Consider the following 17,597-nt stretch of genomic DNA (forward strand, 5'->3'; position numbering starts at 1 on the left):
AAAATTAAATTTTATTATATATATATATATATATATATATATATATATATATATATATATGTGCATTGTATTTTTGTTTAATGTCATTACATTTGAAAGGTGAGTTGATTTTTTCTATTTCGTAATCACGTGGTTTGCGTCACGGAATTAGCCCCTCCCCCAGCCCTGCGACGTGACGTCACGTGCAGTGGCTGACAGGAGGGCTGGTGGGAGTGAGTTGTTTTGGGGACGGTCGGAGGGAATTGTTGTCTCGTCATTTCACTCACCCCCTCGCCGCCTCGTCCTTACCCACGGCGGTTTGTTTCCGGGCATTATGAAGCTATTCTCCCCGTGACAGCTCTCTCACGTCACGGTAAATATGAATTTACAACGGTCATGGCGGTGGCCGGTGTTTTAGCAGACTGTACTGGCATCGTCTTCTTCCTGGAGCCATCCTTTCACTCCTGGAAGGCCTCGTCTTCTTTTTTCCCCTTTGTCTTTGTTCACATTAGCGGAGGCTAAATCGTCGTTATTCCAGAATTAAGACTGCATAAACCGTGTTTGTTTTTTGTTGCTCGTCATCGTTGAAAGCTAGCGGTAGCCTTGTCATCTGCCTTGTTGTTTTTCAGCTGAACTCCAAATATGGCCGAACAAGACCTTTGTCCCCACCTGGACTCTATCGGGGAGGTGACCAAAGACGACCTCCTTCACAAATCCAAGGTGGGTCGTCGTCATTCCCTTGCCATCCATTAGATGGACGTCATTTTCATGGAAATCAGCAAACAGGAGCAGAGGTGGCACACTCTGTTTTCATAGATAGATAGATATATAAATGGATAGATAGATTTGGCCTGCTCGTCTTTGCGTGAGCATCGGGGCGTGAGTTGTGGTCTACAGCAGCTCTTCGGGACTAATGTATTTGTGTAAAAAAAAAAAAATGTTTTGATTTAACTCCTTTACTTAAGTAAAAATAAAAATACATGCTGAAATATACTTAAGTACAATAAAGGTAAAAAGTAAAAATGCATTTTTGCTGTCAATTTTTCCATAGATACAATACCCATTTTGGTTTCTTAGCACAGTAGCAAATTGTCTCTGCACACATTAGCTGTACATTTTGTAGCACTAGTGGTGTAGCGGTACATGCTGCTGCCTTTTGTGCAGATGCATTTGATTCCTGGCCAATGTCCCAAGCCTGGAGAAAAAATGAGCGGGTAGGAAGAGCATCCTGTGTAAACTCACTCTAGTTGCGTCTTTTTAAAATGTTTTTATTTTTATATATATATTTTTAAACTTAAACGTTGTGTATTCATCCGCGGAGTTTAAAAAGGTAACAAGCCTATATAAGTACATATATCTGGTTTTCAAATGTAGGGAGTAGAAGTGGAACGTGATCGGAAAAATAAATGCTCACGTAAGGTACGGCTAAGGCTCCAGTGCTCCCGCGACCCTTGCGAGGATAAGCGCCTCAGATAATGGATGGATGGATGGAAGTACGGCTATCTGAAAAATCTACTGAAGTACAGCAACAACATATTACTTCCCACCACTGTACAGAACAATTACGGTATGTAAATATCATTCGTGTGCTGTAAAATTGCTTTTTTGTTTTTTCTTACAGGGAACCTGTCAATCATGTGCCGTCGGGGGGGCGAACCTGTGGGCTTGTCTTGAGGTACTTTGAATATTTTCTGCCTGTTTTAAAGAGTGAGTGACTCAAGAGGATCCGGGACAAATTATCATTGGAGCAGGGTTTCGCAACCTTGATTGAGTCAAGGCACATATTTTACATTTGAAAAATGTCACGGCACATCAACAAACAACAATGTTGCCAAAAGCGTATACAATGAAGCCCAGTTTATCACGTGGAATTAATTCCAGACCCATCCAAGACAGGTGAAAATCTGCGAAATAGAGAGACCATTACAAAAGAAAAAGACATTTTGTAATAGTTTGTCTGGTACATGCTTTTAAGCACTTGAACTTATTAAAACGGCACATCCCGAAAAGATTCAAATCAAATTACTTTGTTTGCAAATCGATCAATAGCAGCTCACTCTTTTTTTTTTTTCTCTCTCTTTCCGTAGAATGACTGCCCATATGTAGGCTGTGGAGAGTCGTACTCCGATCACAGCACGCTGCATGCTCAGGTGAGATAACGGTCGACGGCTTCTGTGTAAAAGGCAGAGGCGTACTTGTATCCGTGCTAGGTCTTCTGTTTGCAGCAATTTTGTGGGTTTTCTGTGAGAAAGAGGCTGAAAGGAGAGAAAAAGAAATAGAAAAAGGTTTCTAATAATAATGTATCCCTATAGATGACGCAAAGCAATACTTTTATGTTGCTTGGGTCTGAACAGAAAAACAGCAACTAATGAGAGACCACAGATTTTGATTTTGAAAAAAAATAAATAAAACACACATATCCAGTGTCCAAATAAATCCAATTGAGAATGCCTGGTAGTACAACCACTTTTAAAGGAATGGCGTAAACTGCAAAGAATTGAAATAAATACAACACAGTGCTTCAAGTGACATTTAAGTTTGCCTAGCATTTATCCAGTAAACGTGCAAATAAATGAACTGTTTCAGAGGTTGAGTTTTAGGAACTCAAGATTGTCAGCTTGTTCTGAAGATCTGACTGTGATTTTTCGAAGTGAAGTTTGGGGGCTCCATTTCTAGAAGATACTTTTCCTTTCATCCAGGCCAAGAAGCACAACCTGACAGTGAACTTGACCACGTTCAGGATCTGGTGCTACGTGTGCGAGCGGGAGGTGTTTCTGGAGCGCAGGCCCGCCTTGGCGCCTTCCCTGGCACCCGCCGCCCTCCCCCACCACCACCACTGCGTAGCCTCGGAGCAGGTGCGACTCGACAGTCTCTCTCTCTCGTGATCTGCAGGAATGACACAAACCACGTTTTGTTTTCCCCCAGGAAGCGGCCGCGCCGCCGCCGCCGCCGCTCGGTCACCCGCTAAAAGCGGTGCCGATCGCCATGGGGGAAGAGGAGGGCTCCGAATCCGAGGAGGACGAGCTTAAACCCAGAGGTAAGGCAAATCGTTTGAGCTTTTATTCCATATCCTTGATATCTACCTGAAAGTCCATGCACCTGTATGTCTTGTGTCCTCACTAGTAATACAATACAGCGCACTAGTAGGATATTAAATCAACTCCCAAATGGCTTGATGGAAAATCATTTGAGCATTTATGCGACATCAAGATATTGAACGTGTTTGAACATTAATTCATTGCAAATTTCCCCATGGTGGGTCTAATAAAGGTTATCATCTTCTTCAATATCCTTGAAATTCATTTTAAGGTTGTACTAGCAGGCCAAAAGTGTAATAGTGCATGTCCCTTAAGCTGGATATCATGGCTATTGAATCAACGCTCAAAGGGCTTTCCATACAGCGGTACGTCCTCTAATCTGCGCCATCGTCATGGCAACATGAGCTGCTCCCCTGTCGTTTTGTAGGTTTAACGGGAATGAAAAACATTGGCAACTCGTGCTACATGAACGCAGCTCTTCAAGCTCTGTCCAACTGGTGAGTTGCTTTCAGCCAATTGGTGGATCATTTGATCTCTCCATTTGCAATTGAAAATTTAAAATGAAAACACTAAAGCGACTCACTTTTGTGCTCTTTGCTTCTTTTTAATCTAGCACAAAAAAATGTGAACAATGCGAGATAATGGATGCATATTTCCATTTCTCCCTCCGTATTTCGCTTTTTGATAGCCAATGAAAATGAGTCACTTCTTTTCAGCCGATCGCCGTGGAGATTTCATTTTATATAATTAAAAAAAATTCCTGTTGTTTCCGAGCAGTCCTCCTCTCACTCAGTACTTCCTGGACTGTGCCGGGCTGGTCCGCACCGACAAGAAGCCGGCTCTCTGCAAGAGCTACCAGAAACTCATCTCAGAACTCTGGCATAAAAAACGGTAAGTAACGATAAAGATGAGTGATTTATTTAGCAGCATGTAATGTACAGGACAGGTACATCTTTATTAACTTGAATAATAGCAATTTTCGCTGTTCAAGGCTTAGCTCGGTCTCTGTCCCCCACAAATATTGTCTAAAATAGATGATTCTAGAAATACATTTGGACAACCGCTTACAGTATATGAAGCGGGCTGCCGGTTTGTTCCAGGCCCAGCTATGTCGTCCCGACCAGTCTGTCCCACGGCATCAAGCTGCTGAACCCCATGTTTCGTGGTTATGCTCAGCAGGTAGGCACGAGTGCAACAGGTAACTAGCTACACCTCACATCACGCAACGCAAAAAAATGAAATGATGCACAACATTCGTTTGGCCGAGACTTTCTTCAACCTCGCTCCCATTTATTTAAATGATGGAAACATCTACTGGCTGCTGTCAGCAAATATATTTTTTGGGTGTTGGACTATGCAGTGTTCATTCTCTTTTGTTGTATGCGCTGCATGTATGTGTTGCTGCTCCGTGTGTGTTAAAGTAACAGTTGTTTGAAGATTTTGGATTTCCGTAACATCGGCGCTAATTTGCCGTTTGTGCCCGTCTATGGCGTTTCATATTATATGTTAGCATTAGCATTTTTGGTTGAACATTTTGGTCTTTAAATGTACATTGTTTAATTCTCATATTTTATATGACAGTTTTATAGTAAATGAATGAATTGTGGCTGTCCCAAAGGACACCCAGGAGTTCCTGCGCTGCCTGATGGACCAGCTCCACGAGGAGCTGAAAGAGCCGCTGACCGAGTGCGGCGGCGAAAGCAGCGACGGCGAGGAGAGGCTTGACGGCGAGCGCTCGCCCGCCGAGGAAGACTTCCTCTCCTGCGAGTCGGGTTCCAACAGCGACCGCGGCGAGGCGGGGAACTGCAGCGGCGAGACGCTCGCGCAGGACGAGCGCGACGGCGTCGGCACGGCGGGGGACGGCCCCTTGGGCGGGGGGATCTCGGAGAAGGAGAGGCTGAAGGACAGGCGGGTGTCCGGCTCGCCCCTTCGCGGGCCCTCGCAGGACATGGACGAGGACGCCGACGTGGACACGGCCGTTCCCGAGAGAGCCGACGAAGAGGAGGACGCGGGGCAGGATACGGACGCCCAACACCGAGAGAACAACCAAGGACAGGAAGGAAACAGCATCTCACGTGAGAAGCTTCGGAAGACCACTCAGTTGAGGATGAGGTTTTTTATTTTTGATTCATAATGTTTGAAGTCAATTCTCTGTTCAAGCAGAGCCGGACAACGAAGTGGCGACGGCCTGCCCGCAATCCACCCCCTGCAGTCCTGTGAGGAACCTCCAGGAGCTTCACGCCAAGCTCTCCTCCACTCCGCCTCGCTCCAGCCCGCTGCGCTCTGCGGGGTCCTCGTACCCTTTCAAGAAAGGTGCACGCTCTCCTATTTACGGTGATGCCCCGTTTACACACGCGAAACGGCAAATATTTTAATCACCAGCCTGAGATTGCCAGCCATTTGTAAAGCAGCGTTGCTCATATTGTCTTTTTCTGTGGCTGGTTGAACGGAGTTCAAAGTGGAGTTCTTGTAGGCTGAAGCCTTTTTTTAGGCAGACACAGATGCCAGCACATGACATAGCTGATCTTTTTCATAGTCCGCCGATCCAGATTCCAGACTGCTTATCCTCTCTAGGCTCGCAGGTGAGCTGTACGTTTAGCATGGATTTCTGCCGCGTTTCACCTAAATGGGTCACTTTGAAAACGGTGCTTCCGTGTGAGGCCGCAGGGACGTAGTGTACGGTCATGTGACTGCCGGGCTCCCATTTGATGGGTCAAATGGGAGTTAAAGTCACGAGGTTTCACATTAGATTGGTGACAGAAGTCTCTGACAAACCAAAATAGATGGCACTAACAATTAACAATTAATACATAGAAATCAATATAACCTCTGCATTCATTTAAAAAAAAAAGACAAACGCTTTTCAGAGTATTACTGAGCACCTGTTCATCACTCTCGTGTCATGTGCTTTGTCTTGTGTGTGTGTGTTTTTTTTTCCAGCTCAGTTGCTGCTGAGCTCCAGGAAGAAGAAGCAGTCGCACTATCGCAGCGTCATCTCCGACATCTTTGACGGCTCCATCCTCAGCCTGGTGCAGTGTCTGACTTGCGACAGGGTGAGTTCACCCGCAGACACTGTGCATGTGAATCCGGAGCCCATCTGTGAGTGAGACAAGAGACTAAATGGGACCGCAGATTTGAAGCGTTCCTTCCATTGATCATTATGTATGTGATGTTATTTTTCCAAAATCTCCATTATTGCAGCACAATAGTGTGACTGTACCGCAGGTGTCTACCACAGTGGAGACCTTCCAAGACTTGTCTTTGCCTATTCCCGGGAAAGAAGACTTGGCCAAGCTCCATTTGTCCATCCACCAGAACCTTCCTGTCAAGACCAACGTGTGTCCCGACACGTACGGCTCCCAGGGCTGGATCTCCTTCATCATGGACTCCATACGCCGGTCGGTCAGACGCAGACACGATCCAATTACAGTGAACCCCACTTGATCGCGGGGGGATACGTTCCAACCTTTTTTCTTTCAGGTTTTACCCCTCCCACCAGCTTTAAACACGATTAAACGTATTAAAACACAATTTTGAAAGTATTCCTTCGCGCCTGCTCCCACGCTCGTATCGTACAACATCACTTTGAGGAATGGAAATCAATCGATCATGTTCTTCAAATATGAGGCAACGCGTGCTTGCTTCAAGCTGTTTTTGTCATTCCTCGTTGAAGATTTCTTTAAGAATGACACATAAAACAAAAGAGAATTAAAGATTGTATATTTAAACACCCAAATGTTCAACCACACCACGTGATTTTGTTGTTACGATAATTCTAAACCTTTGAAACCTACGGGTGCAGCAACACAGACAAACAGTGAATTCCACAAAAGCGAATTTTAATGTACTTTTAAACACCAGAATTTTCAACCAAACCACATAGTCCCCTTTTAACAAACGTCTGCTATGTTAACGCTAACCTATAATGGGAAATGCCATTGACGGGCTGACGGAAATTAGCATCCATGTTACAGTAATTACAAAGAACAAACACAGGGCAACAACGCATGCAAACAGAGCATGCAAAAATACTCACAGGCTCATATTCTCGCTGCTCTGTAGGAAGAACGGCTATTACTGCAGCTTAGTAGGGGACCTTATCTGCATCTTCATCTTGCTGGTAATTGCACGGCATCCAGACCTCAGTGGTGCCCGGCAGCTGGACCGCAAATAGCGAAAATCAGCGGAAAATTGATGCCCGTTATCATCGCATTGAAAAAAAATAAATCACCTTTTGTTTTCTGTTTTCTGGGTTGTTTGTTTTCATAACCCAAAAATTCTTGAATAACGGATAATGAACAAAGCAGCAAAAAGCGTTTTTGATGTTGGTTCCCTCCCCCAAAAAAAAGCAAGAGAAAAAAGCTAAACAAAAAATAAGGATTGGAAAAAAAATATATATATAAATGCAAACAAAAATGGGAAAAAAAATCTGTTCATCGTTGAATCCGCAAATTTCGAAGCGCAAATATGCGGGGGTCCAATGGCATCCGTCCATTTTTCTGTACCGCTTCTCCTCACGAGGGTCGCGAGCGTGCTGGAGCCTAACCCAGCTACCTTCGGGCGAGAGGCGGGGTACACCCTGAACCGGTCGCCGGCCAACTGCAGGGCACATTTAAACAAGCAACCATTCGCACTCACATTCACACCTAGGGGCAATTTAGAGTCTCCAAGCAACCTACCATGCATGTTTTTGGGATGTGGGGGGAAACCGGAGTACCCGGAGAAAACCCAGCGATTGCTTAAAAATACCCCGATACAGCGGGGGTTCACTATATGTCAATAATGGATGACAAATGTTGAAACATTGGCCGTTGGTTTGGGATTAGGTTCGTGGTCTCGTGTATACCCAGCTGGTTCTGGGGGCCCATGGTGACCTTGGAGGACTGCCTGGCTGCCTTCTTTGCCGCCGATGAGCTCAAAGGTTCTTTCGCATTTGTAACACTGGAAAATCTGTCGAGGAAAATATGAAAACGATTGACCCGAATCAATGTCTGCTGTCTTTTTTCTTTTGGCAGGCGACAACATGTACAGCTGTGAGAGATGTAAGAAGTGAGTATGTGAAGTAATACAAAAAACATCCATTGGTGCATGGATTTCCCCCGAACTCATATTCCGTGTTTTTTTGGGGCATTTCCGCAGGTTGAGAAATGGTGTGAAATATTGCAAAGTGCTCCGACTTCCAGAGGTATTGTTTTATTCTGACAGTGTTTTTTCCAGGTTATTTTGACGCCAACAACGTGCGATTTAAAACATCCATCTGCACGTGTATATAAAATAGAATGTTTCATTTGATCATTTGAAATTTTTATTGCTTGATTAGTTTGTTTAGTTCGTAATCTTTTTTTTAGGTTGAAACAATTTCATTTATTTGTCATTATGTAATGGCATTTATATCATTTTCTTGTGAGTAGTGTATACTAGTCTTTTAAAAAGCAGAACTGTTGTAAAAGCAGCCACTACTCGCCGTGTATCAATATTTTTTTTATTGATTATTCTACCGATTATCCCATCGATTAATTGGATAAAAATTGGTTTTAAATCAATAAACAACGTGCAGGTGTTATTGCTGTCCACTTGGGGTCACCATCCTCATGTTTCACACTATAATATCTGTGACTTTGAGTGTGTGTGGCTTTAGAGGGCGGGGCCTTGCCTCATGAGTGACGTGGGAGTCAGCAAATGGGAGTGTAGCGTTGCCACTGTCGAATACTTGGAGAGTCGAATATTCTATCGATTGTTCCAACGGAAAATCGGATCCAAAATTATTTTGCATCCAAGTTGATGCAAAATTATTGTTTTCTGATTATTGTTTTTTTAATCAAAAAACAAATAAACAAGAATTAGGCAATGTCACACGAGATGGAGTGATTTTGTACTCTTACATAGAGATTCATGTGAAGGACGACCAGATTGATATAAAGTAATCAATCTGCTTCCATGGAGGACTAGAGGAATCCGAATATTTACTTTTAAGAGGCTGAAATCAGAGGATTCGGACAATTTTAAATTAAACAATGGCTCGAAACGATTCATCAGTTATCAACATAGTTGTCGATAAATTTGATAAAGTTGATGAATGCATGAATTGTCGCACTTGTCGTGTAGTGCTGGCGTTGTGAGCTCAGGTTAGCGGCTGGCTGTCAGCTGCTGTTTTTTTCCTGATGTAGCACTTTGAAGGTTTGGCTTTGCAGATTCTGTGCATCCACCTGAAGCGCTTCCGGCACGAGGTGATGTACTCGTTCAAGATCAGCAACCACGTCTCCTTCCCGCTGGAGGGCCTGGACATGCGACCTTTCCTGGCCAAAGACAGCCCGTCCCAAGTCACCACGTACGATCTGCTCTCCGTCATCTGTCACCACGGCACCGCTGGAAGTACGACCGACAAGAACGTGCAGAAGAAGTTTGTACGTGCTTATGAAATTAAATTTAAAAAAAAAAAAAACCTGTATGGTCTTCTTCTCCTCGCAGGTGGGCACTACATTGCGTATTGTCAGAACGTGATCAACGGTCAGTGGTACGAATTTGATGACCAGTACGTGACTGAGGTCCACGAGACGGTTGTGCAGAACGCAGAAGCCTATGTGCTCTTCTACAGGTAAGCTTCGGAATTGTTCGCACGCCACGCTACAGGGCAGATTTTTAAACGATTGTTCTGTTGCGGCTTTTTACAGCTTACAGGCAAGTCTAAATTTCGAGTTGCGCACCTTCAGTGGAGTAACATGTTGCGCAATATGCGGCGCAGTACTGATCTCTACTGGAAGACGTGGTGTAATTAGGAGCAAGAAGAAGAAGCAGAGAAGGTCTCCAACTGAGCTCCAGTAATAGTTGTGTGTTAAAGGAGCAATTGTTTTGAAGGTTTATCATTAGCGTAGCATCTGTGCTAGTTTTCATTAACCCATCTTCACATTATATGTTAGCACTGAGCTAGGAGACTTTAAGTCGACGATATTATATGGTTTGTTTGAGAATTTTGGTGTTTGAACATACAGGAACCCCCTTTAGGGAAGGAATTTCCAACCAGGTGAAAATCCGCAGGCTACAAAGACCTTATACATCATTTTTAAAATAGTTTTACCTCTGCCACATGCTCTGAACACATTTAAAGTTATTAAAACACACTTAAACGTATTAAAGCACTTTCGTAAATATTTTTTTTGCATTTGTTTAAATGTTTTTGCTCGCACAATTCTCCAAATAAGAGACTCAGTGTGCTTGCTTCTAGCTGTTTGTTTGTCCCTCTCATTTGAAGTTTACTCTCAAATAAAAAAACGTAAAAAAGTTACAAACTTAGTGTATATTCGAACGCCAAAATGTTCAACCAAATCATAGTCTGCCAACTTAATGCGAACATATAATGCGAAACCCCATAGACGGGCTAACAGAAATTGGATAAATGTTCCGGTAATTTTAAACCTTTTTAAAACCTACTGTAACACACCTGGAGCAGCAATACATGCAAATAGAGTTTACGCACAGGCATATATTCTCCCTGCTTTGTTTTTGTAGCTGGGGACCTTCACTGCCTCTTCTCCTTGCTCTTAACTCCGCTGCACGCCTTCCTGTAGAGCTCAGAGCTGCCTGGCATGTTGCGGCACAACGTGGTACTACGATGAAGGCACGCAACTCCAAAATTCCGACTTAAAAAAAAAACAACAAAAAAAACGATGGCTTGAAAATCTGCGACGTTGACCGCACACTCTCTTGAATGATTGCGTCGCTGCGGTGCAGGAAAAGCAGCGAGGAGTCTGTGAGGGAGCGGCAGAAGGTGGTGGCTCTGGCCAGCGGCAAGGAGCCCAGCCTGCTGCAGTTTTACATCTCGCGAGAGTGGCTCAACAAGTTCAACACCTTCGCAGAACCGGGCCCCATCGCCAACCACACGTTCCTTTGTCACCACGGAGGTGCGCTCGGACAACATCGCTCCTTGGCGCTCACTATATGACGAGACAGTCAATATTATCTTGTACTTGCACGAGTATAAGGAGAAACAAATTATACTGAGAACCAAGTCATAGTTCTACTGTTTTACATTTCATTGGTTTTTACTGTGGGGGGGGGGTTGTTGTTTTAAAATAATTTTATTAAAATAGTCATTTAAAAATGAATAGTTGTAGATTCACGAGAGTCACTATTACACAAGAATAGTCCTGATTTAAAAAAAATGGAATAAACAAAGTAAGATTTTTCTTTAATTTTTTTGGAACACGTGACTGACGACCACTTGCGGGTTTAGTCCCGCCGTTGGCTGCGATCGGCGATGTAGACAATGGATGCAAGGGATGATGAAATTGGGAGGTCGCAAATTCACCACTAGGCAGCGCACCCGCACTCATGTGGTGCTCTCACCAAGTGGAGTGTTGAAAAGCGTGCAATTCATCGAAGAAATGTTGTAACAGGAGCTGCATGAAAACAAGAGCGACAATTATGTTCAATTTTGGGAGGTATTCATTGATCAATATATTTGTTACTGTACACGTGCACTCCATCTAGCTAAGCGGTGGTTGTTTTTTTTAAATATTTTCACTGCTACCTGAAAATATTGAATGTCTGTTTGTCTTTTTCCAGGCATCCCTCCAAATAAATACAACCACATCGACGACCTGGTCGTTATCGTGCCGCAGAATGTGTGGGAGTACCTTTACAACAGGTAAGCATTTTCAAAACGCGGTTTCCAGACGGAGGATCGGCTGGCTCTTCTTAGTGGGCTGTCATTCATATGAGGGAAGTAAAGTCTGCAGTTTGCTGGTAGAAAGTTTGTTAGTTTTAATATTCACATGAAAAGGCGAAATTGTCTGAGAGTAAAGTCAGAATTGTATTGAGAAAGGTTTCACTGAAAAAGAGGTCATTTTATTGAAAATGTCAGAATCAGAATCATCTCTAGTACCACAACAGGCAGTCAATTGACAGAGAACACTTTTGAGACAGAAAGACATTGACAAAAAACACTCACTGAGCAATAAAGGGTTGCTAGTGTTGATTTTATTGGGGGCGGGAAATGACCTGCAGCTGGCGTTTCTATTGTTTGTTCAGCTTCGGCGGCGGCCCTGCAGTCAACCACCTGTGCTTGTGCGCCATCTGCCAGGTGGAGATCGAGGCGCTCGCCAAACGCAGGAAAACAGAGATAGACACTTTCATTAAGGTAAAAAAAAAAAAAAAAAACAGCGACAAAACACAATCTTGAATGGGTTTCGCCGACGTGCGAAACGACGCCCTAACTGTCGCCGTGTCGCCGGCGTGCGCAGCTGAACAAAGAGTTTCAGGCCGAGGAGGCGCCGAGCGTCATCTTGTGCATCAGCATGCAGTGGTTCCGCGAATGGGAGACCTTCGTCAAAGCCAAAGACAACGGTAACAAAATGGACTCGGATTATTATTATACATGGTGAAGAAACTTTGGATTTTATGTCATGACAGTTGTCATTTTATTGAGAAAAGAGGATTTATTAGAATATATTCATATTATTACATTGAAAACTTATGATTTTACAAGGGAAAAGTTTCAATTTTAGGGATACATGGATAATTTTACAAAGAAGTCATAATTGTACGAGAAATTTTTTTTTGTTTTTATTGAGAAAAAGATCCCAATTTTACGAGAACATTTTTTTTTTTTTTTAAATAGAGAAAGACTTTGTAATGTTATTGAGAATAGAGTAATAATATTACAAGGGGGGGGAGCTGGTTTAATGTGAAAGTCATAAAATAAAATTAAAGTTGAATTTTTATTGAGCTGTCATTATTTTCTGATATTAAAGTTGTACCTATTAAGATAAACTAACTAATTACTGTTATTTTACCAAAAAAAAGTGGAAACCTTCCAGAGAGGTTATAATTTTCATAAAAGAATTGGTAACTACTTACTTTGTTTTAAATGTTAGAAGTAAAAAGTCCTTCTGGCACGGTGAAAAAACAAAAACATGCACGGTAGGGTGATTGACGACTCTAAATTGCCCGTAGGTGTGAATGTGAGTGCGAATGCTTGTTTGTGTTCTATCTGCCCCGCGATTGGCTGGCGACCGGTACAGGGTGTACCCCGCCTCTCGCCGGGAGATGGCTGGGATTGGCTCCAGCACGCCTCGCCCATCTGCAGTTGAGTAAATGAACCCCCCTTCCCCGTTTTGTGCTCAGAGCATCCGGGTCCCATCGACAACAGCAAGATTGGCGTCATGAAGGCGGGCCACGTTCAGCTCAAGCAAGGTCAGTCTCAGCGCTCACGCTAACGGCCGCGCGGCAAATCCACAAACGTTATCTGAAGAGCGCGTGCGTCCCCCCTAGGCGCAGACTACGGTCAGATTTCCGAGGAGACGTGGCAGTACTTGTTGGGAATTTACGGCGGGGGTCCCGAGATCGCGGTGAGACAGACGGCGATCCCGGCCGACCCCGACGGACTCCACGGCGAGAGGAAGATCGAAGCCGAGACCAGAGCGCTCTGACGTCGCCCGAGGTCGGAATCCAAAAACACTCTTCGACTTATTCAAACACACTTTCGCAAGTATTCCTTTGCGCCTCTTCTTGCTGTCGAGAAATGGGAGACGATCAGATAACATCACTTTGGGCAAAAGAAGAAGACCCGTGCTCGCGCAGTTCTCCAAATAAGAAGCAAAGCGTCAAGCTGCTTATTTGTCACGTCCACTTGAGGTTTACTATAAAACTCACACATAAAAGCCAATTAAACTTTGTATATTTAAACACCAACATATTCAACACAACTATAATTAATGCTAACTCGTAATTTTTATGAGATTAAAGTCTGAATTTTATTTACTTAAATAAATAAATTTTATTTATTTACGGAAAGGTTGTCATTTCATGTGCATCAAGTCTTTATTTTATGAGGAAAAAAAGTGGTTATTTTATTAAGACATTTCTTAATTTTTCTGAGAACAAGTGAAGATTTTATTGCGAAAAATATCATGTTTTTTTGACGAGAAGCTTGTTCATCTTCATTAGAAAAACAAGTCAGTGGGAGAACAAGAAAAATTACCCTTTTCACAGAAGAAAAAAGGTTGTTTTCCACGAAACAAAAATGTGGTAATTTTTACTCGGGTTGTCTTTTGTTTGACATTTACATTTGTTTGGTGATCGTAAAACAAAAGGGTGGGGGGACAAATATTTTTGAAGAATTCTTCACTTTCTGTCACCAGCTTGTCGTGAACTCCGATTGATTTCACCGCAACCATAAAGCGCTTGCATCTCAAATGTTTGCTCTCAAGTCAAAGCGAAAAAAAATAATAATTAAAATTGGCCAAACGACGTCTCGCATCTCAAGCACAGCTGTAGTAATAAGCACCAAAGTGGAGGGAACTATAATGTTACAAGCACTGAGGTTTTGCTGTTCCACGTGTGACGCGTGTACGCAGCGCGGTTCGTGGAACAAGTCCGCCAGCGTGTGCGAGCGTTTTCCCGATTCATCCCGAAACGCCACATGCTGACGTTGAGCGTCTTCATTCCACGAATCACGTTACTGCCATTTAAACAAACAGCTGTGGCTCGCCGCATCCTCAACTCCGGCTTCTTTTCTCTTCCCGATTGATTTTCTCCCCGCAGCGCCTTCCCGCGCCCTCCCACACAGCTGAGGAATTTTGCACCCGGACGACGCAGCAGGATGAGTCTCGGCCGGGAGTAGACTGTAAACGTGCGGGACTCAATCTATTTTACTTTTTTTTTTTTTTTTTTATATAAAATCCTCACAATGTCATCATGGCTGCAAACCACAGGCAACGGCGCCCAGAAATAAGAAACATTTTGTCCGGGCGTTATCGGCATAGCAACCTGCTACCACAACACGGGCCGTCAAGCGCGCGCACTCCACTCTACACGTCTGAGCCCTCAGGAATGTCTAGCAAGTGCACAAAAAAAACAGACAAAATACCATTTTATACAGTTGGAAAATGAAAGCAGAGGTGGCAAAAGTACTTATGTAGAAGTAAAAAAGAAAAAAAGAAGTAACAAATCTGAAATGCACTTCAACTTCAGTGCAAAAGCCACAATGAATTTTTGATAACTTGGCACAACGTTGACAAAAAACATCCCAAAATAGTTGCCCTCTTTATTGACTTGCGAGCTCGTTCTGAGATGAAAAGAACTTTGCCGCAAGCTAAATTCCGACAGGATGATCAGGACTGAACCGACATGTTCCGCATGAACCAAGCAATACATAACCCCCCCCAAAAAAAGCTAAATTAACTCATGATAACAAATGAAAAAATAGACCTTACTTGTGTTTTTCAGATTAGACAGAAGCTGTTGTTTTTTAGGCTAGCCTAATGCTAACATATAATGCAAAACAGCATAGACAGGCTTACGGTAATTAGCATAGATGTTACAGTAATTATAACTCTTCAAACAACATGGAGCAGCAACACATACAAACACAGCACACAACAAAAGAAAATGTAACATTTTCATACATAAACCGAAGTGTTCAACCAAATCATGTTATTTCATCTAACGAAAGTCAGCTAACTTAATGCTAACATATAATGCGAAACGCCACAGACAAGCTTGCATAAGTTAGCGTAGATGTTACGGTAATTCTAATTCTGCTTTGTGGGCACATGGACAATTACTGGAGCTTAGTAGGGGACCTTCTCTGCCTCTTCTTCCTGCTCTTAATTACGCTGCATCTCTTCCAGTAGAGCTCAGTGCTGCCCGGCGATGTCTTACAAACGGGCGACAAAGCGGTGCAATGCTGTACATCGATAAGAGGTGAATTGTGCTGTGTTTAGTCTGTGCCAGTCACGGAGGAAAGTACTTGAGCAGTACAGTGCAGTGCAGTCATTTTCAAATCTGCTCGTGTGTGTTTTTGCCCGTGTTTCAGCGCGTAGCATGCCGTGACTTATGATTTATTTTTTCCCCCGAATCATTTCATGACAGTGTTCGTGGTACTAGCGATGGTTTGAAACCAACAAAACAGCGGTTGGCCTCGTTCCAACAGTCCTCGTTTCTTAATGTGTGTACACATGATGTACTAATGACTTGGTTAAATTATTAAATGTGGTATTTAATGACGTCTCCTCCTTGTCATCATTATTTGGAGTTTATTTTGACGCCCGGTCGCAGTCGAGGAAAAGATTTGTTGCAATTTATTGTAATAACATTTTGAGACAGTTGCACCATTTCCTCAAATATTACAAGCCTCCACTGCAATTAACACATTTATTTTGTCCATTTGAAAGAAATGAGCACCGGCGCTCAAATCAACGCCTGTTCTTTTTTCCCTTTATTTTTTTTTGTATAAACATGGCGGGGCTAAATTTTGGGTTATTTTTCAAATAAAAAATATGGAGACTGTTTTTTTTGTTGGACACCGACAATACAATCATTGCATAATACAATATATTCTACAGTAATATTTTTATAATAATACAAATTTACATGAGTATTTGTTGTAATAATTATATTGTTCATGTATTGATTTGATTGTCACTGTTTGTGAGATATTATTTTAAATGTATAATAATTACCATTATTTTAATTTGGACAAATAAATCCGCCTAGTTCTTCTCCCTGTAGAAAAACTACGAATGCGTTGCAATTTAGCGTCATAAATGAGAGAGTTAAAAAAACAACAAATGTTTTGCAATTTGGCGTAATAAATGTTTGAGATAGTGTATCTTCGACTGGAATTGACACATTCTTGTTTTACATTTGAAAGAAATCAGCACCGGACCTCAAATAAATACTTGCTTACAGGTATACAAATGTGGATATGCATGTTTAACATGTAAAACATGCATATTCACATTTGTTGTGGAATAGCAACAATATCTTTCTAATATAATGCAATAAGAGTTTTTGTAATATTTTATTACAATAACAATATATCATATCACTGCAGTATTTTTGTTGTTGTTATAATTATATTGTAATATATTTTTGGAATTTGCCGGAAATGATTGTAGATATATAACATATTTTATTATAATTGCGACAAATCAATGCGATCCCTGGCCACAATTTTCTTTGTACTATTACCACTACAACCGTTTTTTAATTATTTAAATGTATTTTTAAATGTAAACAAATGTAGTTATGTATGACATGACAGTATTCTATAACTACGTGTAGCACTTTGTGAGTCCTCTCTGTGAAAAGCGCTATATAAATCAGATGTACTTACTAACTTAGTAAATAAGGAAATCCAGCAAGGGAGACGACAGTGGTCTTAAATCATTTGCGTGATGGTTTCATGAGTAATAATACTTTGGAATTTGAGTGGAAAGTTTGCAGGTGTTGCAAGCAAAGTTCAACCACGGAAGCCCGTATTTTGCCTGTACTCGTCATATTTTGCCATCGTGACCGCAGAAGGTTTGTTGGAGAAAGTCAACGTGAGTCACGGGGTGAACACGGTCTGAGTGTCTCGGCTCGATTTCAGTCGCAGGACTGACACACTGGCGACTCGATTTCAAGTTGGCAATAAATGTACCGGATTGTGGAAAACACTTATTTTTGTAAGCATACATTTTTTGAAAAATGTTTTTTTTTACTTAACACAAAAAAAGTTCACAAACAAGACCATTTCGAGGAAACCTAGCAAATTCTGTTTGACTCTTCAACTCGTGACACACATTTTTGTAAACGTCA

General features: G+C 42.3%; 1 protein-coding gene across 5 annotated transcripts; it reads left to right on the forward strand.

Annotated features, from left to right (window-relative positions):
- Nucleotides 1-180: 180 nt before the first annotated feature.
- usp20 (ubiquitin specific peptidase 20) lies at nucleotides 181-16,017 on the forward strand. 5 transcript variants are annotated; one of them, XM_061698154.1, is made up of 25 exons: nucleotides 181-352; nucleotides 609-699; nucleotides 1,601-1,654; nucleotides 2,067-2,129; nucleotides 2,679-2,834; nucleotides 2,905-3,016; nucleotides 3,445-3,514; nucleotides 3,795-3,908; nucleotides 4,118-4,196; nucleotides 4,636-5,092; nucleotides 5,181-5,351; nucleotides 5,958-6,070; nucleotides 6,219-6,415; nucleotides 7,844-7,938; nucleotides 8,033-8,066; nucleotides 8,157-8,202; nucleotides 9,209-9,389; nucleotides 9,486-9,612; nucleotides 10,746-10,915; nucleotides 11,580-11,661; nucleotides 12,045-12,153; nucleotides 12,257-12,359; nucleotides 13,140-13,208; nucleotides 13,287-13,455; nucleotides 14,559-16,017. In XM_061698154.1, exons 2-24 carry the CDS (start codon nucleotides 622-624, stop codon nucleotides 13,442-13,444), a joined length of 2,838 nt encoding a protein of 945 aa, XP_061554138.1. In that variant the 5' UTR covers nucleotides 181-352; nucleotides 609-621; the 3' UTR covers nucleotides 13,445-13,455; nucleotides 14,559-16,017. The 5 variants fall into 5 exon arrangements, with proteins under 5 accessions (XP_061554138.1, XP_061554140.1, XP_061554139.1 ...); XM_061698156.1 differs by having other exon boundaries at nucleotides 6,243-6,415; XM_061698155.1 differs by having other exon boundaries at nucleotides 5,181-5,330.
- Nucleotides 16,018-17,597: the final 1,580 nt, after the last annotated feature.

The sequence above is a fragment of the Phycodurus eques genome, chromosome 15 (assembly GCF_024500275.1).
Source record: "Phycodurus eques isolate BA_2022a chromosome 15, UOR_Pequ_1.1, whole genome shotgun sequence".
In the NCBI taxonomy this organism is placed as follows: domain Eukaryota; kingdom Metazoa; phylum Chordata; class Actinopteri; order Syngnathiformes; family Syngnathidae; genus Phycodurus; species Phycodurus eques.